This window comes from Mustela putorius, unplaced genomic scaffold, assembly GCF_011764305.1.
Source record: "Mustela putorius furo isolate JIRA1106 unplaced genomic scaffold, ASM1176430v1.1 tig00537255_pilon_pilon_pilon, whole genome shotgun sequence".
Lineage (NCBI taxonomy): Eukaryota > Metazoa > Chordata > Mammalia > Carnivora > Mustelidae > Mustela > Mustela putorius.
This window is the reverse complement of record NW_025422394.1, coordinates 1548158-1574550: the sequence shown is the minus strand read 5'-3', so window position 1 is coordinate 1574550 and position 26393 is coordinate 1548158. Positions and strand designations below refer to the sequence as shown.

The window sequence follows — 26393 nt, the reverse complement described above, 5'->3', positions numbered from 1 at the left end:
ACAAATCGAAGTGGATTAATTCTTGTCAAAGTTGATGTGAGGGAGAAAGAGATCCAAGAGGCTTCCATTATCCCAAGACAGCCCCTGGGGGTATTCTATAATTCTCAGAGCTCCAAAGAATAGCGTTTGAAAACCATTATGACAAACTAATGTGTGTTTTTGAGCAAGATCATAGTATCATAAAAACATTAGATTAGCAGCTCTAAGCAGGATTGATTTGAAGAGGAAAGACTGAAGGAAGAAAGGGAATCAGTGAAGTCACTGTGAAGTGTTCTAGCTGAGATTGCTGTAATGATTGAAATAATGTAATAATTCCAATCTGAAGTGATTGGAATCCTGGTTTAGTGGGTGTCATGCAGAATATTTAGGAGGACTTAAATTCAGACCATGTTGGAAGGTTTACAACTTCATGCTGTCAGTATCCTATCCCAAGTCTGTTAATGCAAGCCTGTGGACTAGGCCTCCTCTGAAGTTGAGACGTGAACTTAACTTCTGCTTTGCATTTTCTGCTCTGAAGGTCTTCCATTTCCTTTCTGTCCAGTTCTGTAGTTGGTAATGATCCTCAAACCAACATTGTTCAAACAACTTACCCCAAGTATGGTTCATATGCACTGTAAAGTTCACTATGCACTATCATGCTATAATGCTTACTTACCTAAAAGCATTCTTTTTCTTTCTCTTCTTTCTAAAGATAGGAACAGTTATCACAACTGCTTAGAATAGAGTTACCTAAATTCTAAAATGTTTATACTTTTATTATCTCAGGAGTTTGAAAATTATCAGATAAAATTTATTGGCTGTTGCTTACTGAATCTTAACAATTGATGTTCGAGCCATTAACTGATCAATGATTTCTTTCATCTTGACTTATTATTAATTACTCATTTAGGTAGAAGCATCTCTTACAGATATGAGAGATTATAAACTTTCTCTGTTATATTGTGAGGGGAGACTTCGTTGGATGCATCTGGTTTTGCTACCCACGTTCAGCTTCAGTGAAACACTGATGCTTTGAAATATGGCTTTAAAAACCTCACAGTGATCACCAGTTATACCTGATACCTATAAAGGTGTTATATGTATGTGCCACAGTATTTTCCCTTTCTGTGGCAGGATGCCAAAAAGTTTTATGCACATTAGGAAAATTAATAAATTAGTACTGATGCTGTCACCCTAGCGACATTAGGGGTCCTGTTGTATCTGACAACTGGCCTTAATGTACTCCTTTTTTGTTATTATAATAAATTGTAAGCTTCACATTTGCATCAAGAGTCCTCAGACACCTCCTGAAGATGATAAAAATACATTTCCTCATCTATATAGAATAGTCTGGTGCTCGTGGAATTGATTACTTGCCATTGAGTATTTATTGAGTGCCTACTAAATGCATATATGCATAGAATTCTAGATGTTCCCTCTACTGTCTTTCTGAAGTTGATTTATACTTTGGTGTGGGCCTGAAAGTCGAGCTCACTTCCTAAGCTCTTTATATCTTGAGTCGACTGATAAGTAGAATCTTACTATTTTCTATTTTATAATTTTAGAAAAAAATTTTTTCTTACTATTCTTAACCAAATCCAACCATATTCAGATATAGATTAGCATTTTTAGACTGTGACCATTCATTCTTACTTTTAGTCCTGATTTTGTTACATGTTCTTTTGTATTTCATTTGCTTTCTTAAGGTCTCAGATTCTTTTCTTTCTGAGATGAGTCTGTGAACAAATTACTTGATAAAATACTTTCTTTTCAATGGAGAGTTAATAATGGCATTTTGAACATCATGTCTGTAGAAGAGGGTGAAAAACAGTGTCATAAATGTGCCTGACTGGCTCAGTCACTAGAGCATGCGACTCTTGATCCCGGAGTTGTAGATACCAAGCCCCATGTCAGGTGTAGAGATTACTTAAAAATAAAATCTTAAAAAAACAAACAAACCAGGATCATATGGTGAAAATTAGATCTTCAAAGTTCTCACCACACACACATATACTATGTACACACTTACAAATGCTAACTATGGGAGGTAATGGATGTGGTAAGTAACTTTATGTGATGGATGTGATAAGTAACTTTACTACTTTATAAGTAATCATTTCACAGTGTATATGTGTATCAAATTATCAGATTATGCATCTTAAATTTACACACTGTTATATGTCACCTAAGCTGGAAGAAAATTGAATCAAATACATTTTTAAAGACCTTAAAATTATTGTGTTGCTTATTCACTTTCAAATTCAGCAAAATGGCCTAGATTTATTCACTCAAAGCTTTTTCTTTTAAGATTTTATTTTTAAGTAATCTCTACATCCATTTTCAGGCTTGAACTCAAAACCCCAAGATTAAGAGTCAGTGCTTTACCAACTGAGCAGCCAGGCACCCCTTAAAGCTTTTTCTTAATAAATTTCTATTTCAAAGTTTTTTTCCCCTTCACTTTTCTTATATTTCCTTTTATCTATTTAGTATTTTCTTTTTCTTTCTTCCTCTCTGCCCCCTTCTTTCTGTCTTTCTTATATTCTTGGTCCATCTTAATAGATTTTTGTAATAGTACTTTAACTTTTATTGGTTATACAGGCACAATTTAAAATACCAGCTACTTCTGCAGTGTTTACAATGGGAACATAAGCGCCTCCTTTCTTCCCCACTTCTGTCTCCTATTTTCATCTCTCTTAGTTTATTCTTTTGCTGTTCACCACTAGATTGTGCAGTGATTTGCTTTTATTGTTACTACTTAGTTTTTATTTATTAGATTTTTAAAATTTATTATTAGTTTTCATTTATTAGATGTAGGCATCGTCTATTGACTTCCCACTATGAGGAGTGAGTTTATCTCCCTTTCATACCCCTTCCTGCCCTTCTGCTTACACTGTTCATGTATTTCTAACCCCCATTCCTCCCAACATTAACATAATTTGGTTAGATCGATACATATATATTTCTCTGTAAATGTTTTTTATCTCTAAGCCATGCAGAAAATTATAGTTACTTTTGTTGCACATCTTCTTTTACTGTTAATACTTTTAAAAATTTTTTTAGTTTTTTTTATGTTCTTATCACTCATTCTTCCCTAAAACTTCTCCCAATGATGTAAATATCATTTCAGTATGCTCATATATGTTAGGAATCTTTTAAAGTTGCAGAGATAAATTCATGTTCCATTTTACCATCTTTAATGAGAAGTTTCCTTCCATCTGGAATAATGCTAGAAAATATTTAGATACTTTAGATATTTAGATACTTGGTAAGGACTCTTGAAACTTCATAATAACATGAAGTCCCTTTTAATATAGTAAGTATTTTAAGAATCTATTTTGTGTCTTGTACTAACTTATAGGTGTTCAGGGAGACCACTTTAGTTGCTACTTTTTATAGGGAGGAAATAGAAATCCCATTTTAGGGTTACCAATCTCTAATTCATAAATTGGGCAGATAATCTTTTGATCTGTAAGTGTTGATTGAAATTATATTAAATTCAGTTTCATGCCAGGGACTTTAGTTAATGAGCTAATTATTACTCTTGCCAAAAGGTAAAGATGTCAGCTTTTGGTTCTGCTACATACTTGTCAAACAGTGTTGTTATTTATTCTCAGTGTGTTATAGCTACCATAGCTTTTGGAATGGGCATTAATAAAGCCGACATTCGCAAAGTCATTCATTATGGTGCTCCTAAAGAAATGGAATCGTATTACCAGGAGATTGGGAGAGCTGGCCGTGATGGGCTTCAGAGTTCTTGTCATGTACTGTGGGCTCCAGCAGACATTAACTTAAACAGGTAAAACCATTTATTGCTTTTACTTTTGCAGATTTCTTTCTTTCCGTATAAGCTTTGAAAGTATTTTGAAGCTGCATCCAAAATTCCAAGTAATGTGTATAAGTGCATTTAAAACCAACAAAACAGAGGACATGTAAGAACCTTTGTGGTTAAGTGTTGCCACCCAGAGATGACCTGATTTCAGCTATACCTTATCTAGTGTGAAGAATTAACTCAATCAGGACTATACTGGGAATGGAACATGGATCCTATGGGAGCTTTCCTAATATTGTGCATGGACAAACTTTTTCTCCCCAGGTCCTCTCGAGTTTTGATATGTCTGCAGCCATAGTTTTCTTCAGATAGCATTTATTTTGTTATTGGTTCTTTTTTCCTGTGCTACAATGGTGCTTATTCCAAGTGAATTTTGCTATTTGACTCTCTTTACCATTTGTTTCTTTTGTTAGTTCTGTGAAAACATGCAGCTCTTCTTGATTGTGTGTGAATACTCATGTTGCACTATAGCTAGCCATTCATTGTACTGATTGACAGCCATGAAAAACATTAAGTGTTCAGTTAAATGTAGGAAGATCGTTCTACTTAAACATGAAGCAAGTCTTTTATTGGTACTTGTGTTCTATGAGATGTATACTGGAATGGAAAACTTCATCTTGCAAAAATTTCAGGGGCAGGGTTTAGCAACTGATGCCCTCATCCATAGGAGGATAAAATCTCAGGGGAAAAAAACCCTATATATGGTAATTGATGTGGCTGTTAAGATGAGGTATTTTCAAAATTCACATCCATGTTGCTGAATAAATTGAGCTCTTGCATGGACATATTAGCTCGTATTATTAAAATGATGAGAGTACCTATCCAATAGAGTTTTTATTTTTATTCATCATTCAGCAGTGTTTTGTTCTGAGTGCCTGCTATGTTTTAAGCATTATGATCTATGCTGGGGATACAGTGATAAATAAAAACAGATATGGTGCCTGCTCTCAGCTCTCAGAGAATATAATGGAAATGGCAGATCTTAATCACAGATTCTGTGATTCTGTATATACATGCAGAGTATGTATCCACAACTCTAGATACATAGAATTCATTGTGTTTGACAATTTCAATAACCAAAAGAGTTTTTAGAAGGGATTATGCAAATCTTTGGAAAAATTATAGCTGTGTTAGGTACTTTGAAGGACAGTTGAATTGTAAGTAAGAATACACTAGATTGCATATTTACCAAGTTAAAAAGTTCAGGTTAAGTCTTCCTTCAAGAAGTGATAGGGTGAGTTATGAAAGAAGAACAGGGATTAATTAGATAAAAACGTTTGGTGTAAATTTTAAGCTCTTTAAAGAATAGTGATAGCTTTTATTTCTTAACACAGAGTTAATAAGACCATCCCCTTAAACAGAACAATTATTGTTTTTCTTTTGACGGTTGCCTATGTAAAAGCTTTTTATAAACTAAAATAACTGGGATAGAGAACAGGTCTATCTGATACTATTAAATTTGGGGTTGTTTCAAACATATGTTGATTCTTACCAATTCTCATTTATTTATATATTGTAGTAGAGGTGCTGAACACTTAACAGCCGGAGTTTTATACTATGACTATGCAGGTTCATCAGTAGATATAGTTGCTATTTATTTGGGTCTCAAAAGATACTTTATTTTTTTTTTAATTTATTTTCAGTGTTCCAGAATTTATTGTTTATGCACCACACCCAGTGCTCCATGCAATACGTGACCTCTACAAAACCCACCACCAGGCTCACCCAACTTCCCACTCCCCTCCCTGCCAAAACCCTCAGTTAGTTCCTCAGAGTGCACAGTCTCTCATGGTTTGTCTCCCCCTCCAATTTCCCCCAACTCCCTTCTCCTCTCCATCTCTCCATGTCCTCTTTGTTATTCCTTATGCTCCAGAAATAGTGAAACCATATGATAATTGACTTTCTCTGCTTGACTTATTTCACTCAGCATAATCTCTTGCAGTCTCATCCATGTTGATACAAAAGTTGGGTATTCATCCTTTCTGATGGAGCCATAATACTTCATAGTATATATGGACCATGTCTTCTTTATCCATTTGTCTGTTGAAGGCATCTTGGTTTCAAAAGATATTTTAAATGGTTATCTCTTTAAGATTTCACAGAAGTAATAGTGGTTAGTAATCAAATAATGGTGCCAGAAAACCCATACTTGAATTTTAGTAAAGACAGGTTGTTTTTGCATCCATCCTAAGGGAAATACTAAACCTACAGGGTTAATCATGATAAAAGAGAATTCAGTGAGGATTTAGGACAGATCTGTGTCATTCTTGGGACCGATCTCTTCTATTGAAAGAAACAAAGTTTGAGAATAAATGGAGTTTCTTGTTCTCAGTCAAAAGATTACTGTAATTCATAAAACTTTTAAAGTGTATCTTATACTAGAATGCTATGATTGAGAAAAGAAACTTGTCCATTCATCAGTGTAAATATGTAATTTTTTATTTCTTATTGCAGAAGCAGTACCATTGGCAACATCTCAATGTCTGCATTGGTTATTAAACAGTCAAACCCAATATTATTGTAAACTTTTTAAAAAGGGAATAATTTGCAGTTTAATTTCAATTTAATAATTCTTCCATCTGGTTCCAACTGATTTGTATTTATGGGTTGCTTTTAGAATTTTTTTTCTTTTCAACTTATTTTTATTCTGTAGAATATTTTACTTTAATAGTCCCAAAAGTAAAATAAATATTTACCAAATTTGCTTTTAGAGACTTGTAATTTTGTTTTTCCAGATTTGTTACTGACACTGATAATGAAAAGTTAAATGTAGGTCATCTGAACTAAATACAAGGGAGGCTATAGTACTTAGAGTGTAGGTGTTTTTTTCTTTGTCCTTCCTGAGGAGAAAGAGGTGAGCTAAACAAATAAATAAAGCAAAAACATAACTATAGTTGGTCCTTGAACAGCATGAGGGTTAGGAGTGCTGATTCCTCCAGGTAATCAAAAATCTACATATAACTTTTGACTCTTCCAAAACTTAACTACCAATAGCCTACTGTTGACTTGGAGCTTTATGGATAACATAAACAGTAGATTAGCACTTACTTCATATGCTGTATCTATTATATACTGTATTCTTACCATAAATAAACTAGAGAAAAGAAAATTCCATTTTAAAAAATCATAAGAGAAAATGCATTTATAGTACACTACTGTATTTATTAAAAAATTCACGTGTAAGTGGACCGATGCAGTTTAAACTTGTGTTGTTTAATGGTCAACTGGAATTTTTAGGGGATGGGCTAGGAAGAATGAGATTATGGGGAACTAGAGTCAATAGTTGGAAGAGATTTGGGGGTAAATTATACAGAAAGGCATGGTGGTTGGTGGTGTCAGATCATAAGAATGTTTTTGAATAAGCGATCATTTGTATGTTCAGACTTTCCAGAAGTCATTTAACTGGTGTCATCTTTGAGAATTGTACGGAGGTATTTTTATCAGTCAGAAGTTTGAATAGTCATAATATTAGTGAGGTCCATTTTGATGAGGATCAGCATTATCAATTAGAGCTTACATGCAAACATTGTTTTCTTTTGAAATATCTGAAATCTACGCAACTCAGACTTCTATTTATTCTTGAAAGAATTCTTGGAAAGATGTGCATCATCTTCTGATATCTGATACTCATGGAATTTCTTCACAGTAAACTAGAATTAACTTTTTAAAGACAAACATGTCTAGTGCTAACAATTTTAAAGTAAATTCAGTATTATAGAAAAATAAGTTATAATTGTTCGAGGAAGAATTTAATTCTGGTGTTTTATTAGTGTCCCAAAATAGACTATAGTATAAAGGGATAGTTTTAGGGGGGATGAGAAATCCTCTGAAGAGCAAATAGGGATTAAGGCTAATATTTGGATTTGAACCTCTTTCAGTATGTTTTAGTTTGTCAGATAAAATAAAATAAACAATAACCTTTTGCTGGGAAAATGTAAAAATCCATATATTGTGGGAATATTGCCAAAAAGCATGTAGAATATAAATCAAAAATGAAAAATTTTAGGGTTTATAATAATTTTTTCAAAGGCAGCTAAAAAATTGATGCTTGAATAACTTGAATATAGATATAGAATTTTTTCAAAAGTAATTTTCATAGAAGTTAGAAAAAGGCTTGCCTCTTCGGGGCATTGACTTGACTAGAAAGGGACATATAACTTTCTGGGATGATAGAAATTTTTTTTTATCTTGATAGAAGTGTAGATGGTATAGGTTGTGAAGAGTAAACAGTAATAAATGTAAAAATAACAAAATCACTATTGCAATTTTATATATTCCTGTGATATTTGTAATTGACAGGCATCGCCTTAGTGAGATTCCCAATGAAAAGTTTCGATTATACAAATTAAAGATGATGGCAAAGATGGAAAAATATCTTCATTCCAGAAGGTGTAGGCGAAAGTAGGTATTATTTGTTTTATATTAATTAATAACAGATTTAGGAATGATGCTCTTTTAGGAATTCTTTTAGGAATGATGCAAAATAATTAGAAATATTTAGAAACCATATCTTGTTGGTATTACATATGTGCTGAATTTTTAAGGTAACTTTCTTTGTGCCTCAGTAAACTGAAGCCAGATAATGAGATCTCAGGTGAATCAATTAGTGATGATTTCACCTCATTATTTTAAGCAATGATTTTAACATATATGGTTTTGTTCTTTTATTTAATTTTAAATTTTCTCTTGGGTAGACTCATCTTGTCTCATTTTGAAGACAAACAACTACGAAAGGCCTCCGTGGGTATTATGGGAACTGAAAAATGCTGTGATAATTGCAGGTCCAGGTAAAGATATTTTTCTTCTAGATGGAGGTTCTAAAAGTCTTTGTTTCTCTTCCTTTTCAAATATATATATTTTTAAGTAGGCTTCATGTCCAACAGGTGGCTTAAACTCATGACTCTGAGATCAAGACTCTGAGATCAAGGGTCAGATGCTCCATTGACTGAGCCACCCAGTGGCCCCTCAAATAATTTTCAATTGAGTTTTTGTTGAATGATATATATTACAGTTTTAAAAAACAAAATAATTTATTTAAATGTAGGACAAAGCAAGCAATATTATTTTGCTTTACAAATAGATAAACAAATAGATAATAGACAATCAAAATAGATAAATAAATAGATAAATGGTGGACCTAAATCTAAATGTATCAATAATTATATTAAGTGTAAATGGTCCAAAATCACCACTTAAAGGCAGACGTTGTTAGAATTGGCTTAAAAATACAACTGAGCCTGGCTGGCTCAGTCAGAGAAGAATGTGACTCTTGATTTTGGCGTCATGAGTTTGAGCCCAGATTGGGTATAGAGATTATTTAAAAATTAATAAGTAAACTTGGGGGAAGAAAATGACCCAAATATATGCTGACCATAAGAAATCCACAAGTGTAATTATACAGGTAGATTAAAAATAAAAGGATAACAACTATATACCATGAAAACACTAGTCAAAAGAAAGCTGGGTTGTTATTTTAATATCAGACAGAGGAGACTTTGGAGAAAGAATATTACCGGGCATAAGGAAAGACATTACATGATGGTAAAAGGGTCAGTTTACCAATGAATCATAGTTCACCAGAGATACACACACACATACATACACACAGAGATTGATTTTAAGGAATTGGCTGATGGCAGTTGTGGGGGTTGGCAAGGCTGAAATTTGTAGGATAAGCTGGCAGGCTGGAAAGTCAGGCAGAATTTCTGTGTTAATATTTTTGAGTACAGTTCCTTGTTGTCCAACAAACCTCAGTCTTTGCTCTTTAAGGCCTTCATTTGATTGGATGAGACTTAACTTTACAGGTAATCTCCTTTTCTTAAAGTCAGCTGATTGGAGGTGGTAATCCTATCTACAAAATATTTATAACATCATCTAGTGTTTGACCAAACAACTGGGCACCATAGCCTCCCCAAGTTGACACTTCATGTTAACCATCATATTCAAGAGCACATAATCCTAAATGTGTATATACTTAACAAAAGAACGGACAGAATTGAAAGGAGAAATACAGAAATCCATAATTATAGTTAATGATTTCAACATCTCTTAGTAATTAATGGAACTAATAGACAGAAAATCAGTAAGAAGATAGAAATGAACAGGACTGCCAACAAACTGGATCTAATTAACATTTATAGAAACTCCACCCAACAACGGTGGAGTAAACATTCTTCCCAGGTACTGATGGAATGTTCACAAATGTGGATTATATTTTGGGTCATAAAACAAACCTTAATACATTTAAAAGAATTCGGCTCATATGGAATGTGTTTTCTGACCTTAAAGGAATTAAGCTAGAAACCAATAACAGAAAGATAGCAGGAAAGCCTCCAAACACTCAAAGATTAAATAGCACAGTACTAAGTAACCCATGTGCCAAAGAGGAGGCCTCAAGGTCAACTGGAAGATATTTTGACCTGAATGAAATGAACATATAAAATGTATGGGATGCGGCTAAAGAAATACTGAGAGAAATTTAGAGCATTAAATACTTAGACGAAAAGAAAAGTTTCAAAGCTGTAATTAAGCTTCCACCTTAATAACAAATAAGAGCAAAATAAACCAAAAGGAAGCAGAAGGAAGGAAATAAAGAGAAGAGCATAAGTGAAATGAAATAGAAAACAAAAACAAAAGAGAAAAACCAAAGAATTCAAAAGCGCATTCTTTGAAAAGGTCAATAAAATGGATAGAAACTTCTCACAAGAAAAAAAAGGGAATACAGAGATTACCAATATGAGGAATGAACGTAATTTCACTACAGGCCCAACGGACATTAAGAGAGTCATAAAGAAACACTGTGAATAACTCAGTGCATGTACATTCAGTAATTTAGAGGAAACAGACCCAATTCCTTGATAACTTCAAACTGACAAAATTCACCTACAACGAAATAGATAACCCGGATAGTTGTATGACTGTTAAAGAAATTAGAGCTGTTAAAAACCTCTGGAATAAAATTTCCTAGCCCAAATGGTTTGAATGGCAAATTTTACCAAACTTTTAAAGGAAGAAATAATACCAATTTTACAGTATAGTCCCATTTATATGGTAATCTCGCAAAAGTAAGACTATATTGTCGGGATGGAGAAAAGATCAGTGGTTGCCAGAGGTTAGAGGGAGGTGGAGGTTATGATTACAAAGGGCTAGCATAAGGGAGTGTTTACTCTGATGAATTTGTTGTGTGTCCTCATTGTGATAGTAGCTGATTATGGTTGTTGGATGAATCTATGCATATGAATCAATAGATGTATTTAAATTAGTAGAACTTTACATATGCACAGATGCACAGTCAATTTAACTGTATATTAATTGAAAAAATAAAAACAAATTGTATGACTAGTTGAGTTAACCATAGGTACCTAGGCATAGTAGCTGTGTAACTATTAGACAAAGAAGTAATTATTAGGGAGGAAGATGATCTCTGTGGTGACAAAAAGTTTTTTCTGCAAAAGGACAGAATTGTTCTATGCACCAAACCCCAAACCCTACAAATACATAAAGCACAAACCAACAGCCGGAAGAAATCAACAAATCCACCATTAAAGTAGAAGAGTTTGATATAATTTTTGGTTATTGGTAGGTTAAACAACCCAGAAATGAGTAAGCTGTAGAAAATTTGGTCAACATAGTAACAAGTTTGATTTATCACACACTTGCTATTTAGAACTCTTATACTAAGCATTTAGAACAATGTATTGCAAACATTTTCACTTCATGATCCACAAAACTAGTGATAATACCACTGTAGCACACTAGGCTATTTACTACTCAGGTCCAGATTCTGTCCAGAACTGTGGTTAACTCTGTAGCATCCCTATAATCCATTTACAGCACACTAGCTGGGAAGCCCTGAATTAGAGACTGCACTTCTCAAACGTACATGGAACATTGATAAAAATTTGCCTCCGTGTTAAAGCAGGGGGCTGGCAAACTATGGCTTGTATACCAAACCCACTTTGCTGCCTGTTTTTATGGATGAAGTTTTCTTGGAAAACAACATACCCTTTTGTTTATATGTTGTCTGTGGCTGTTTTTGCAGAGTTGAATGCCCAGTAGCTATGACACAAAGATAGTATGGCCCACAAAACCTAAACTGTTTACTATCTAACCCTTTATAAAAAGCTTTCTGTCCCTTATACTAGATTGCAGTGTCTCGGAAGTTTTCAGTGTATTGGTATTAAACACACCACTTCATCTGATCAGAATGCAATGGAATTAGCAGAAAATAAGAGGATGGGGCACCTGGGTGGCTCAGTGGCTTAAGGCCTCTGCCTTCAGCTCAGGTCATGATCCCAGGGTCCTGGGATCAAGCCCCACATCGGGCTCTCTGCCCAGCAGGGAGCCTGCTTCCTTTCCTTTCTCTCTGCCTGCCTCTCAGCCTATTGTGATCTCTGTCTGTCAAATAAATAAATAAAATATTTTTTAAAAAAAGAAGAAAATAAGAGGATAAACAAAATTCTCATTTACTTGGACATTAAAAATAAATAACACTTTTAACTTACTCATAAATCAAAGAAGGAATCAGATGAAATTAAAACATTTTTAGAACTTTAGTAATGATTACAATATTATACATTAAAACTTGGGAGATACAGCAGAGGTGGCACTTTGTGAGAATCTGATAGCTAAATATTCATACTACAAAAGAAAAGTAATGAGCTAAGTTTCCTACTAAAGAAGCTAGAATAGGAGAATAAACCTAAATGTAGTCTTTCCCCCAAAACACATTATAGCTGGAATATTGACTGTATTCCTACTGCTGTTTCAAAGCTATTTGTTCTAAAGAAAGCTATTGAATTAGGTAGTTGAACTGTATTAGTTGATTTTGTCTAAGGAGTCCTTTTGTTCTCAAGCAGCTTTAAAGAATTCTTGGGGCTCCTGAGTGGCTCAGTGGATCAAGCCTCTGCCTTTGGCTCAGGTCATGATCTCAGGGTCCTGGGATTGAGGCCCCCATCATGCTCCCTGGTCACCAGGGAGCCTGCTTCCCCTCCTAGACCTGTCTCTCTGCCTACTTGTAATCTCTGTCAAATGAATAAATAAAATCTTAAAAAAAATTCTCATTTGCATTAATGATAATTCTAAATCTACCTGAAGGATGGCTTAGGAATGTAACTTCCAAGTGGACTTAAATGAGGTGCACTTTATCTTTGTGTCATATTTTATAGACATCGGAGTTTAAGCTAATAATTTATTGCATAGGAGATTTGGTTTTTAAGTTAACAACTTTCGTTTTTTTTGCAAAAATTTTTTTCTCCCATTACAACCTAACCCAAAAGCCCAGTATTTATATAATCATTCGAGTGGAGCTTTTCACTTCTGAATTCTGCTTGCTTGAACCTCACTAATCTTCCATTTATGTTCTAAGATACTTCCCATGAAATTTGGGTTCCAAGGTTCTAGGGTTGAGAACCATCAACATAACATACAAAGCTATAATTATGGTTTATATTTCATGGTTTATATACTTCACATGGTCTTGGCTGTAATGAACTTTGTTAGCTTATGATTCGGTTGGCGTATTTGAGATTTTTTTTTACTTAGCTAATTGTTACACGGAATCTTTTTCTTTCTAAAGGTACATGTCTTAGCTAAACTTTCTATTATACTGTTACTTAGATTGGATCATTGCTGTGCCATTGATGACTCAGATGAGACATCAAAGGACTTTGGTCCACAAGCATTCCAGCTATTATCTGCTGTAGAAATCTTAGGAGAAAAGTTTGGAATTGGACTTCCGATTTTATTTCTCCAAGGATCTGTAAGTATACCTGTGAATCACCTTCATAATTCTTCTTGCACTTCTGTTACACTTTTCTTCAGAAGTTTGTCTTGGGATGGCAGCTTTGGCTTTAGATGAGTTATTGGAAGTCAGCCCTATGAAGCTCCAGTCAAACACAACATTCATTACTTTTGACAAAACCTGCATGTTATCACATGTACTGCTGTTTTCATATTTCAAGTTGATGTTCAGCTTTGCAGCTCATTCTAGAAGCATTGTATTAGCTTATTAGATTACAGTTGGATAAATCCTTAAACTGGTCTTTCTTAGGATAATCAAGAAAAGTTAGCTTTCATTGTATCAGGAGACAGAACAAAAGTATCTCTTTGGGTGCCCTGAAAAGTAGTAAATTCTTTGAGCAAAACTTTAATTTCAGTGATTATTTGTAAATGTCTAAGTTCAGTAACAATATTTGGAGGTATACTTTTTTCTTTTTACATCTTTTCTGTTTCTCATCTCAGGTATTTAAAATTCCAAGTTTTTTTTGTTTGTTTCGTTTTTGGCTTTACTATTGAATAAATAGCGATAGTCAATTCAGCTACTTTTTTTTTTGTTTTAGTGATTAGCATGCCAGAATTATGCTAACATTTGCAAGTACACTATGAGTAAGTCATGACCCTTAACAGTCAGTAGTCCTTTTGTTCATATGATTTTATTCCTGGTTTAGAGTTCTCTAAAGCAAAGCCAAGTGTCATGCATTGCTATTAGTTGAGTAAAACAAAGTCAGAGGTAGAATCCTTCACAAATATGTATATTTATTAAAAATATACTTAAAAGTAGAGATTAATATTCTCAGTTTGCATGGAATTTTAAAAAATAATTTAAGTAAGCATTTATTTGTTAAATACTTGAATGCTTCATGTAAATCTTTATTTTCTGAGTTTTTATCTTGTTTAGAAAGGGACATGTTAAATTATTTGTGAAATATTTTAAATGAAATATTGAAAACGTGAACTTTTCAGATAGTGATGGTTTTAGATTCTGCATGGAGTTTAAAATACTATGTTTTTATTTTTTGTTATTTTTTCCCTAGCCCCGCTATAATTTTGTTTTTAAATCACCAGTTTGATTAGAAATTTAATAAGTGTTGTCACTGTTTATTATTTAAGTAGTGTTCCAAGTTAAGGAACTTGGTTTTAGCTGCTATGAGTGCTACTATTTTTTTTTTGTTTTTTTGCTAGTATCTTTTTTTATTAAAGAATTTAAGTTACAAGAGATAGATTAAGCTTAATTGGGATCTATGAAAGTTTCTTCTGTCTCTGTCATCTTCAAAATCTGTGTATCCCAGTTGAATGTGTAATTTATAAAAATTATCCTTGTTTTAATTTGGATTAAGCCAGCAGTATCCAGTATCAACAAATAAGTATAAGTGGGCTCCTACACAAACTTGAACTGGCCACAAGAGGGATCAGATTTCACCTATTATTTGAAAACCAAGTCAGACTGCTTATACTGACAGTCTCTTCTGGGAGTCTTTAAATTAAGAAGTTTATTCTTTGTGAAATTTTATACTACCCTTGCTAGATAAAGGTATAAAACTTTTCAAAAAAGTACCACTTAACAAAAATTTGTGGACATTATCTACAAGGAAAAATAAGGTAATTTTTTCCCCCTTCCTTTCAGTGATCTTGGTATCTATTGGGATATTGTTTTAAAAATTATAATTATGATTCCTTTAGGAATTTAGTAAATCGTCCACCTTAACTAATTTAGGTAAAATTTATAGCTTTGTAGATAATTTTGATCTGCAAGATGATAAATATATTAAACTGAAAACCTTTAGAGTTTTAAAGAGATAATAGTTTTATATATATATATATAAGAAATATAATTTAAGCAGCATGTGATTCTCATTTCTTACACAAGATTTTTCTAAATAGTATAAACAGTTGTACAGCCCATCCACGTATTTGTAAATGGAGTTTAAAACTTTGTTTTTAAATAGTACAAGTTTAATTAGAAATTAAATACTAGAAATGTTGCCTAAGAAACTTTGTTTTAGCTGTCTAAATAGCTCATTACATAAATATTTTTAAACACCCTGTATGAATAAGTTTCTGTTTTCGAATCTATACAATAATAACTGTATAGATTCGAAAACAGAAACAGTATAGATTCGAAAACAGAAACACAGAACTTAATTTGCATAACCAGGACATTAAGTGAAACCTCATTCCTGATCATATTATCAAAGTGCTGAGCCTTGTCATGGCTCCAGAATTAGGTAATACTTCTGATAAAAGATGCTCTGACTACAGGCAGCCACAAGAAAACTACTGGTGGTTTTAACACCCCTTATAATTTTCAAAGTATTGAACAGGAGGGGGTTATCAATTTAATTTTCTGGATAAGCTATTTTGTCTGAGAACAGGAGAGGGTTATCAATTTTATTTTCTGGATAAGCTATTTTGTCTGATTGAAATATATTCCTAGAGATAATTTTTAAAAATCTTTTAATTTTATTTTGCATTTAGAATAAAAGCCCTGGAAGTGACGTTGTTAAGCCCTGAAGTGGCAGCTCCAAGCTTCTTTGGCTTGTAGGAGTTGGGAAAGAGGCAAAAAAAGTTAAAATGTAGATAGAAACTGTGGGCTTGTTTTACGCTTTAAGAACTTAGAGATTTAAAACTTGAGAGAGCTCATACCTATTTTTTTCCACTCGTTCTTAAACCTCTTTTTTGTGTATGTGTGCGTAAGGCACTGTGTTTTGTAGGGAATCCAAAAACCAAAACTCATCCTCTAGTATGAAAGGTGTTACTTGGGAAAAAATAGTATAGTGTAGCATTGAAAGAGATAAAAGACATAGGAATAGACATGGGTTCTGGAGAGAGTGCTTGTTCACAGCCGGCAAGTTAGAGAAGTCTTTGTGATGCTGTCAGTATTGCTGGAGCTTTCTTTTTTTGTGGGAGATAATAGTAGATTTTGGCATTCAGACATGAGATGAGGAAAGAAAGATGGAGGGGAGTGTGGCATTCCCAGCAGAAAGATTACCTTACAAAACGATTGTGATCTTTAAAGAAGTTACTTCAGACAGGTGGCAGATTTGTGTGTTATTGTTGTTTTTTTTTCCTCTATCAGATAAAGGTTCAGACTTTGCTTTTATCAGAAAGTGATACTTTGGGTCATGGATTCTAGCCAGTCTGCTCTTTTTGTTCACACACTATCCATAGTTAGTGGGTTTCCATATTGCTTGATACCAGTTTGGTGCTCCTTATTTTCCCAACCTGATTTTTAAAAGAAAAGAATGAGATAATTTCCCTTTTTGAGTGTGTCCCATAGAAGTGTAGACTCCTAGAGCAAAAAAACCCTATTTATTCCTCTTGCCTTATTTGACAGTGGTTGATACTGAATCCCTGAAATTTAGAGGACCTCCCTGAGTCACATTATTTTGTGCCAGAATCAGGATGAGCAAGCAGCTTTCCTGACTACTGTTCTAGTGCCTTTTCTATTCATTATGCTGTTCACATGCAGTTTTACATTTTTATTTTTAGATTAAATGATCTGGAGATACTAGAATGAATGCAGTTGGTACAGGATGTGTCTGTAAAATGTGCCTTCCTTAAAAATCAATGCCCAAATCCCTGTGTTCTCTATAGCAGCTTTCTGGGCACGGTGATTGCCATGGAAACAAGACAATGTGAATTTATTCACACAGTATATACTATTTGCAGTGATTGATCATGAGGGGAAGGACAATTACTCCCTGATGATTAGGAAAAAATCTTATTGCTTCATACTGGTGAATGTGTTCATTCCCTTCAGGTTTTGTCGGTTTTTTTTTTTTTTTTTCTTATGAAAGGAAAGGCTAGAAGAATAATTTTAGTGTTGAGATTGCTAGTAAGTGCTAGTTAGGCAATTTAATACCTATGGTCTTACTAGTTTGCAAGCAGTAGAATCTCCTGCTGCAAGGATAAGCCCCTAGTAGATGTAGAGTACCATTACCAGTGTTACAAGGAAATCTGACTAGATTCTAGGTAGTGATTTTTCTTTCTTTCTTTCTTTTTTTTCTTTAGGTATTTACTTATTTATTAGAGAAAGTGCACACATGCATGTGCTTATGTGGGAGGGAAGGGCAGAGGGAGAAGGAGAGAATCTTAAGCAGGCTCCACACACAGCTCCAACGCTTAGTCTCATGACCCTAAGATCATGACCTGAGCAGAAATCAGGAGTCGATACTTAGCCAACTGAGCCACCTAGGTGTCCCTATAATGGTTTTTCTTTTAGATTAGGGAATTTAGGTTGAGTTAAAGGATCAACTGTTAACTAATCAGAAGAAAGTTAATGTTACTGAGTCAGGCTCTGTCTTGGTTACTCAGTCTTTACAACATGTCCAAGAGATAGAAGGTGTTGTTAATACTTGGGTAGCAGCTGAGGAACTAGAAGCCCAGGTAAGTTAAGTAACTTGCCTGGTAAAAAGGTAGAAAGTATTCCTGGGACTTGAATCCAGGTAGTCTTGCTGTAATAACTACAAACAATGTGTGTGTGTGTGTGTGTGTGTGTGTGTGTGTGTGTGGATATAGATATGTGGGGGATGAATATGTGGTATCTCTGTTGTATATGTATGTATTGCATATGTATATTTCTGTGTGTATTCACATGATATAATAATGAAAGTTTCAAACTAGTACTCTGGAGGCCCGTGTTCTACTCCTAGTTCTAGGACCTTAGGGTACCGCTTAACTCTTTGAGCCTCTAACTATTTATTAGCAATATGAGTAAAAAATAACCATGTGGATCAAAGAACTCCAGTGTTCTAGCTCTGAAATTCTCTGATGTTTGAGTTTAAGCATTCTTTTCAAGTCATTTGACTTAGGTAGGGAAAAGGGTACCATGTTGTACCTGGGTGTTTCTATTTCTCTAAATCTTGTTCTGATAAAATTTTGGTAAATATAATCACCATGATACTAAAGCTCATTACTTATCTATCGTAATAAAAAGAATTCTATTTCTATTTTTAAGGTAAGTAGAATGCATGTTATAGACTCTTTAACCTGTCAGAAGCCGATGGGTATTAAGCTCAGTTTCTAGGCACTGAAGTGTCTCTGATGGGAATTTGTTCCACTTTAATCTAACATCAGCCTAGGTTTCCTTCATGTGTTGACAGAGAGAGAGAGAGAGACAGGGCAAACACAAGTCGGGGAAGTGGGAGAAGGAGAAGCAGGGTCCCAGCTGAGCAGGGAACGCGATGCAGGGCTCAGTCCCAGGACACTGGGATCATGATCTGAGCCAAAGACAGACACTCACCTGATTGAGCCACCCAGGCCTCCCAGGGTTCTTTCACTTTTATTCACATGTTTCAATGTTCCAGAATGATAAACTGGTAGCTGTAACAATTTTCATCAGTTGAATAAAACCAGTACATTCATAATAGAGAACCTTCTAGTACTTGAGTTATGTCTGTTGTCTATGAGTTGTTTTGACTTTGACCCCTGGATTTTTATATGCATTGATTATTAAGCCTTCATGGAATATAGGTAAAATGTAAAAATGTTGAATGACGGGCTGTGCCTGTTTCAAAAATTTTAGATTGCATTTAATATTGAAATTTTTAGAATAACCTCTTGACATAGTCAAGGGATTACTCTTTTTGAAATCTAAATATAACCTAAAATACAGAATTTATATTTGCTCATAATCACTCTAAATAATTTAAACAGAAAGCTGTGTATTACTGGGCATTAAAAAACTTATAGATTGTACTGTAAAATAATCGATTATGAGACCTGCTGCCTCTTCTGTGACAAGAAGCTGTCAGTCTGGGAAGCTGCCGCTATAGCACCAGACCCCACAGTGCACCGAACAGGGAGCTCTAACAGCCAGGGAGGTTCCCCTTCTTGTTCTGGTGACCACCTGTACTTGCTATAATCTGTATCCAAAAAGTATATGCCTCTGGAGACTTAGGATGCTAGTAATCGTATGCTGGGTTCTTGGCTAACACTTTCTCATAAAAAGCGAACACCTCCACAATCACGTGTCCCTGTCCCTGCAAGAACAGCTGCAGAGTAGCCCGACCTCATCTCCTGCTTAGAGATGTCACGCAAAAATGCCTCTTAAGTCATACCCAGAACTCTGGCGGAAAGGGATTTTGAGAAACAATATTTATAACTTTGCAGATTCTTCAGTGAAAGAGGGTACAGTGGCTGAGGGTTAGAATGATCCTTGAAAGACCATCTGACGTATTCACCACAAGTACATTAGACAGGAGCAACTTTCCATAAAGCGTTATTTTCATAAAATACTATAGACTTCTAAAGGCAGTTCTTGCATGTGTAGGGCAAGTAGAGGAGGTAGTAAGAGAGCACAGTGAATGGAAAAGTACTTTACAGAGAGTGAAGGTGGGGGAAGTCCCCTCCGTCAGAGGGCAGGAGAGTTACATAGGAGACTCTGCACGTGGCAGACCATCTTCCCCAACATTGCCAGAATGCGATGGCCTGTGCAGAATCTCCTACTGGAATCATCTCGTCACTTAGGGAAAAAAAAAAGAATCTCAAAAACAGTTCCTGTGTAGCATGCACTTGTTTTCCCTGGGGTTTCTTTGTAAAGTAGCTAAATCAGAAATGATTAAGTAAACTTTGTAGTACCTCGTGAACAAAAGTACAGTGAATGCAGCCACGCTGTGGGGACTGAATTGTTGCAGTGCGCTCACTGATGACTAGCTGTGGGGTCCCCCTGCCTTTTAACACCCCTGCTTCTAGGCTTGAGTTATAGCTTATGAGTACTGTTTTCAGGGGCGCCTGGGTGGCTCAGTAGGTTAAAGCCTCTGCCTTTGGCTCGGGTCATGATCCCAGGGTCCTGGGATCAAGCCCCGCATGGGGCTCTCCGCTCAGTGGGGAGCCTGCTTCCCTTCCTCTCTCTGCCTGCCTCTCTGCCTACTTGTGGATCTCTGTCAAATAAATAAATAAATGAAATCTTAAAAAAAAAAAACAATGAGTACTGTTTTCAGACAGTAATGTGTGTTGATAAAAGGCCTAAATAGCCTAGGTTAAATATGCCAAACATATCCAATCCTGTGCATTGGAAAACGTGTATCAAATTATCTGCCATTATTTTACACAGGAAAGCAACACTATTTTGATTATATATTTATTTATTACTTAAGTGCTCAGAAAAAGCAGGATGGGCATTAAATTTTGTAGGTATTTAAAGCTGAAATTTAGTGTTAAATCCAAAAAGTGAATAGGCAGTTCCATTTTACTTATCCTGTTTAAGTGAAAAAAGCATTTTTAGACACTGATTTTATTCCTAATTTCAGAGTTCCCAGCGTCTTCCAGATCAGTATCGCAGACACAATTTATTTGGCAGTGGCAAGAATCAGACAGAGAGTTGGTGGAAGGCTTTGTCCCACCAGCTCATGGCTGAGGGATTCCTGGTAGAAGTTTCTGGGAAGCGCAGATTTGTAAGGATTTGCACTCTTACAGAAAAGGTAAGCAATGTAGAAGACTACCTGTTTGATTTAATTTTTCTCACTATGTATTAAAAGATTCTTCTTGTGTTCAATAGGGCAGATGTTGGCTTCATGAAGCCGGTACAGAGTCTCCTAAGAAACTTATCCTCCAAGCTAGTGAAGAATTGTGTCCGAGGGTATTTCTTCTACCAAGGTTCATTTTTCATTTTTTCTTAACTTCCGTATTTTTGTTGTTGAAATGTCAGATCATACCAATTCACAGGCACCCCAAAGATAAAGTGAGTAAAGATTGCTTTGCATACGTCTTTTAGCTAGTTTGAAATTGGGAGTTAGTGGGTGAAAGATAAATCATAGATCATTTTCTTGATTGATAAGAAGTAGTTGAGTATTATAGTATTTAGAAAGCTATTTTTCCATTGATTAAAGAAACAGCACTGAGGTCAATGTTGAAGCATCCATTTATCAAATTGTCTTTTTTTTTTTTTTTTTTTTAAGATTTTATTTATTTATTTGGCAGAGAGAGAGATCACAAGTAGGCAGAAAGGCAGGCAGAGAGAGAGGGTGAAGCAGGCGGGAGCCTGATGTGGGGCTCGATCCCAGGACCCTGAGATCATGATCTGAGTCGAAGGCAGAGGCTTAACCCACTGAGCCACCCAGGCACCCCTCAAATTTTCTTCTTATGTTAGAAGGTGGGAAGGGAATATACTTGTTGCCTTCTTTTTTGTATCTTTACATGTTGTTGATCATTTATGGGGTTTTTCCTTTTTTAAAAAATTGAGATATGGGGCGCCTGGGTGGCTCAGTGGATTGGGCCGCTGCCTTCGGCTCAGGTCATGGTCTCAGTGTCTTGGGATCGAGCCCCGCATCGGGCTCTTTGCTCAGCGGGAGCCTGCTTCTCTCTCTCTGCCTGACTCTCTGCCTACTTGTGATCTCTCTCTCTGTCAAATAAATAAATAAAATCTTTAAAAAAAAAAAAAAAAAAAAAATTGAGATATAATTGACAATATAACATTTTGTAAGTTTGAAGTGTACAACGTGTTAGTGTGATAGATTTATATAATGTCATATGATTACTACAGTGGTTTAGCTAAAACCTCTATCTTGTGACATAATTATCATTTCTGTGTTGAATACAACTCTCGTCACAACTTTGAAGTTTATAATATAATATTGTTGATGGTAATCCCTATAGTGTGCATTATATTATCAATTTTTCTTTTAAAGTCAAAAAGCTCTAAAGAGCTTTAAACTTAAATTTTAAAGAGCTTAAAATGCACTTTTGGAGCTTGTCCTAAAAAAAAATTAATTTAAAGAAATCTCAGTTTGGGGACTCCTGGGTGGCTCAGTCATGTAAGCCTCTGCCTTTGGCTCAGGTCATGATCCCAGGGTCCTGGAATCGAGTCCCACATTGGGCTCAGCTTCTGCTCAGCTTCTCCCTCTGCCTGACACTCCCCTTGCTTGTGTTCTCTCTGACTCTCTCTCTCTCGCTGACAAGTAAATAAATAAAATCTTTTTAAAAAATTAAAAAATAAATTAAAAAAAATTTCAGTTTTGAAACAGTAGACTCTCATCTGTCTTTGTGAGACTGGATGCATTATGATATTAGATAATTGAATAACCATATTTCAGCATTTGAGATAATTTGATTTTATTATTTTTTCAGTTCTAAAACTGTACCACCTGGCGTTGAACAGGGTTCCTATAATCAAGTACCAGCTGAGTCAACGACAGACAAGAAGGTTGGTTTGTTTAAAGAGGTGGTTCCTACTGATTTCCTTCGAAATGCCATATGTAATAAAACATAAACTTTGGAAAGAGTAGTGATGTGAACAGAATAAAAGATGCAGGATGTGATTTCTGGGACTAATAGGACAGTTAAAAATACTTGAGAAAGTGACTTATTTTAATTTTTTTAAAACCTGTTTTATAACTCATTTGGCCTGGAGTGTTTTTTGTTTTGTTTTGTTTTTTACAAAGTACAATACTTAAAACCAAGAGAAATAATAAGCCTGATTCCTAAGTGTTCTCATGAAAGCTATATGCATACTCACGCACACATGCACACATACTTTCTTGCTTTGTTTTTGGATCTTAGATAACAGTTACAGGTTAAAGAACCACAGGCAGACTTAAACTAATTGGAACACTGGAGTAACAGGAAAATGTGCTGAATTAATTTTTTGTCAGAGTGTTTCTGTTTTATTAAAGTATGCAGAATTTAACTGAATCATTTTATAAGTTGGGCCTCTACTGTGCCTCAAATAATTACTCTGATTATGTATTCTCTATAGATTTGGGAGAAATAGGACATTACATTTCCAACTGCCTTTAGAATCCTAGAAATTGATAATCCAAGAGCTATTTTCAGGTGATGACTTTTATTTGGTAACTTGGTTAATCAGAGGAAAAGTTGTCATCGTGAGGTTTTTGTATATTATTATTATTATTATTATTATTTTGTATTTGAAAGTTTTGAAACTTCTGATTTTTAGTGATGAATCTTTATATGTTTAAAAGCAGCTTAACTTGGAGAAGATGTATTCTTATAAAGCAACTGATAAAATTTCTTCTGGGAGAAACATTCCTAAAAAAAGGTACAGAGTTCAAAATGTTTATTTTCTGTGTTAACTATATTGACACCTTTTTTCTTTCTTTCCTAGAGAAAGGTCTGTCAGATGTTGGACTGTTTCATTGGTAGAAGGAAGTTAAAGTTAAAGTATAAGCCTATCATAATTATTATGTGGATAAAATTATTATATATAATATATAAATTATAATTATTAAATAAGACCTATAAAATGATAGTATTAATATTAATTTAATAGCTAATACTTCTTGGGTATTATTATTTGCCAAGCCATACGCTACATGCTAAGTATTTTATTTGTAACATCTCATTTAATTATTACAACAATCTGTAAGTTGGCTACTATTATTTATTCCCATTTTAAAGTTGAAGATACCAAGGGTTAAGGAGTTAACTGTTCAGTCACGTATGGCAGATCTGACTTTCAAATCTATATTTGTCCACCTTTATCTTCTTTTTTTTTTTTTAAGTTTTTTTTAAAATTTTTATTTTTTTATTTATTTGACAGACAGAGACCACAGGCAGGCAGAGAGGCAGGCAGAGAGGGAGAGGGGAGGAAGCAGGCTCCCCGCTGAGCAGAGAGCCTGACTCAGGGCTCGATCCCAGGACCCTGGGGTCATGACCTGAGCTGAAGGCAGAGTCTTAATCCACCGAGCCACCCAGGCGCCCCCAACCTTTAGCTTCTAAACACTCACTACATATGTATAAAATATATATTCCAAGGCCATATAAAATATATGTTATGAAAACATAAAATGGTAGATTTTAGAGTTGGTAGAAATAGTGAATGGAGCTATTACACTTTGGAGCTTAGTATTTGACTTGCTGACTTAATGAAAGTGTGGAGAATGTACAGAATTAGAGAAGGTCTAAAGATGGAGAGTTTGAAAAACTTGTCAGGACTTATATACAGATTATTGAATGGACTTTGTTTATATACATATCAGGTGAACGGAAGTTAATGTGCTCTGATGCTGTTACTTTCTGGTGGATTCCTCACTTAGATAATACTACTTTTGATCTGACAGAAATATTTACCCTAATACCAGTCTCTCACTCAAAACACTTTATTTTTGTTTAGATATGGGCTAATTAATTACAGTGTGTAAACAAAAGGGTTAAGGAGTATATAAAACAAGATATCCATTCAGTATGCTGAAGTATTTCTTCATTTAAACATTTGTTTCATTTTTGGTAAACATTTTTGTGCCTGGTATTACTCTTCACATTGGGATTTGGTAGGGAAAATAGAGACATAGTCCCTGGCCTTCCCAGGGTTTATACTCTAGTGGGATATACGGGTAGGGGAACATGAAATTACAATCCAGAGTTGTAATACTTTGGAAACACACTTGGAAATGACACTTGAGACTTTAGGTAGAAGTTAAGTGACGTGAGCATAAGTTCTCTGAGCAGAGGAATGGCCCACTTTTTAAAACCAGAAAGCAAGAGAGGGTGTGATATGATCAAGGAACTCAACAGTCCTAGCAGTTACCTAGTAGAGGGAAGCAGAGGGGTGGCGAAAATTTAAGACTGAAGAATTAAATAGGGCCCAGAATATCCAGTTCCTTGAGCATAAAAGCAGAGGAGTTGTTGGGAGCTAAGGAAGGATTTTTCAGTAGGACAGTGACATCAAATTTACGATTGAGAACAGAGGTTGCCATTTCCATCAAGGATCAGATAGTAAACAATTTAGGCTCTGAGGGCTATGTGGTCTCTGTCTAACTTTACTCTTGTAGCCTTAAAGGAGCCATAGTTGATATGTAAAGAAAGTGTGGCTTGTATTCCAATAAAACTTTATTTATGGACCCTGAAATTTGAATTTCATATAATTTCCACATGTCACAAAATGTTCTTGATTTTTTTTTGACTGTTTAAAAATGTAAGAAACCATTCTTAGCTTACAAGCCTTATCAGAACAGATGGGTTTGTCCCGTGCACCCTAGTGTGCCGACCCTTGATCCATGACTCTGGCCATAGAGGGAGTGGAAGGCAGGAGGATCAGAGTGTAGAGACCCAATAAGGAGGCTATTGCAAGAGAGGGTGGGAACTTAGACAAGGGAAATGGCAGTGGGCATGGAAAGAGAAAGGACTAGAAGATATTTAGGAGTTAGAATTGTTAGGACTAAGTGATTGAAAACAGAGGTGGGCTTAGGAAAGTGGAGAACTTGAACATGACACTTAAGTTTGTGTCTCATTGCAGGTGAGAGTGTTGTCATTCCCTTCGCTGGTAACATAAGAGGAGCACAGGTTTGAGAAGTTGGGTATTTAGGGGATGAGGAGTTTAGTAAAAGACATACTGGGTTTGACATACCTGTGGAGTGGCCCAGAAATTAATTTTAATATATGGGTTTAGTGTATAGGAGCAAGAAAGATGCTTACATATCAATAACTATTATTTTAAAGTTCATTTGAATTTTCATTAAAATAATTCATGTACATGGTTTTAAAAGTCAGTTGGTACTTAATGGCATATAACAAAGCAAGCCAGTTCACATCCTTCCCAAATCCACTTTGCTCTGTTCTGTAGAAGTGGTTATCCTCTAATCTTTCAGCTGGGCTTGCAGATATTTGCCTGCATTTTTTATTTTAAGGTGGAGGAGGGGTAAGGGGAGAGGGAGAGAGAATCTCAAGCAGACTTCCTGCTGAGCATGGAGCCTGTCCTGGCACTCAACCTCATGACCCTCAGATCATGACCTGAGCCAAAATCAAGAGTCAGATGCCTAACAAACTGAGCCACCCAGGTTCCCCTGCCTCCATATTTCTAAGTGACATTCTTAGATTCCTATTTTTGGACCTATCAGTTTTAGAAGTT

At 35.1% G+C, this 26393-nt stretch overlaps 1 protein-coding gene across 10 annotated transcripts in view; it reads left to right on the top strand.

Annotated features, from left to right (window-relative positions):
- Nucleotides 1-26393, top strand: part of WRN (WRN RecQ like helicase) — a 144431-nt gene that overhangs the window by 86265 nt on the left and 31773 nt on the right. For 9 of the 10 annotated variants that reach the window (XM_013059317.2, XM_013059315.2, XM_013059308.2 and 6 more), the window contains 8 exons: nt 3594-3775; nt 8108-8209; nt 8503-8595; nt 13427-13568; nt 20839-21009; nt 21087-21184; nt 22655-22730; nt 23509-23585. In XM_013059317.2, coding sequence (XP_012914771.1) covers nt 3594-3775; nt 8108-8209; nt 8503-8595; nt 13427-13568; nt 20839-21009; nt 21087-21184; nt 22655-22730; nt 23509-23585 — 941 coding nt within the window. The remainder of the gene's footprint in view (nt 1-3593; nt 3776-8107; nt 8210-8502; nt 8596-13426; nt 13569-20838; nt 21010-21086; nt 21185-22654; nt 22731-23508; nt 23586-26393) is intronic. The other variant, XM_013059316.2, reaches the window with a different exon arrangement.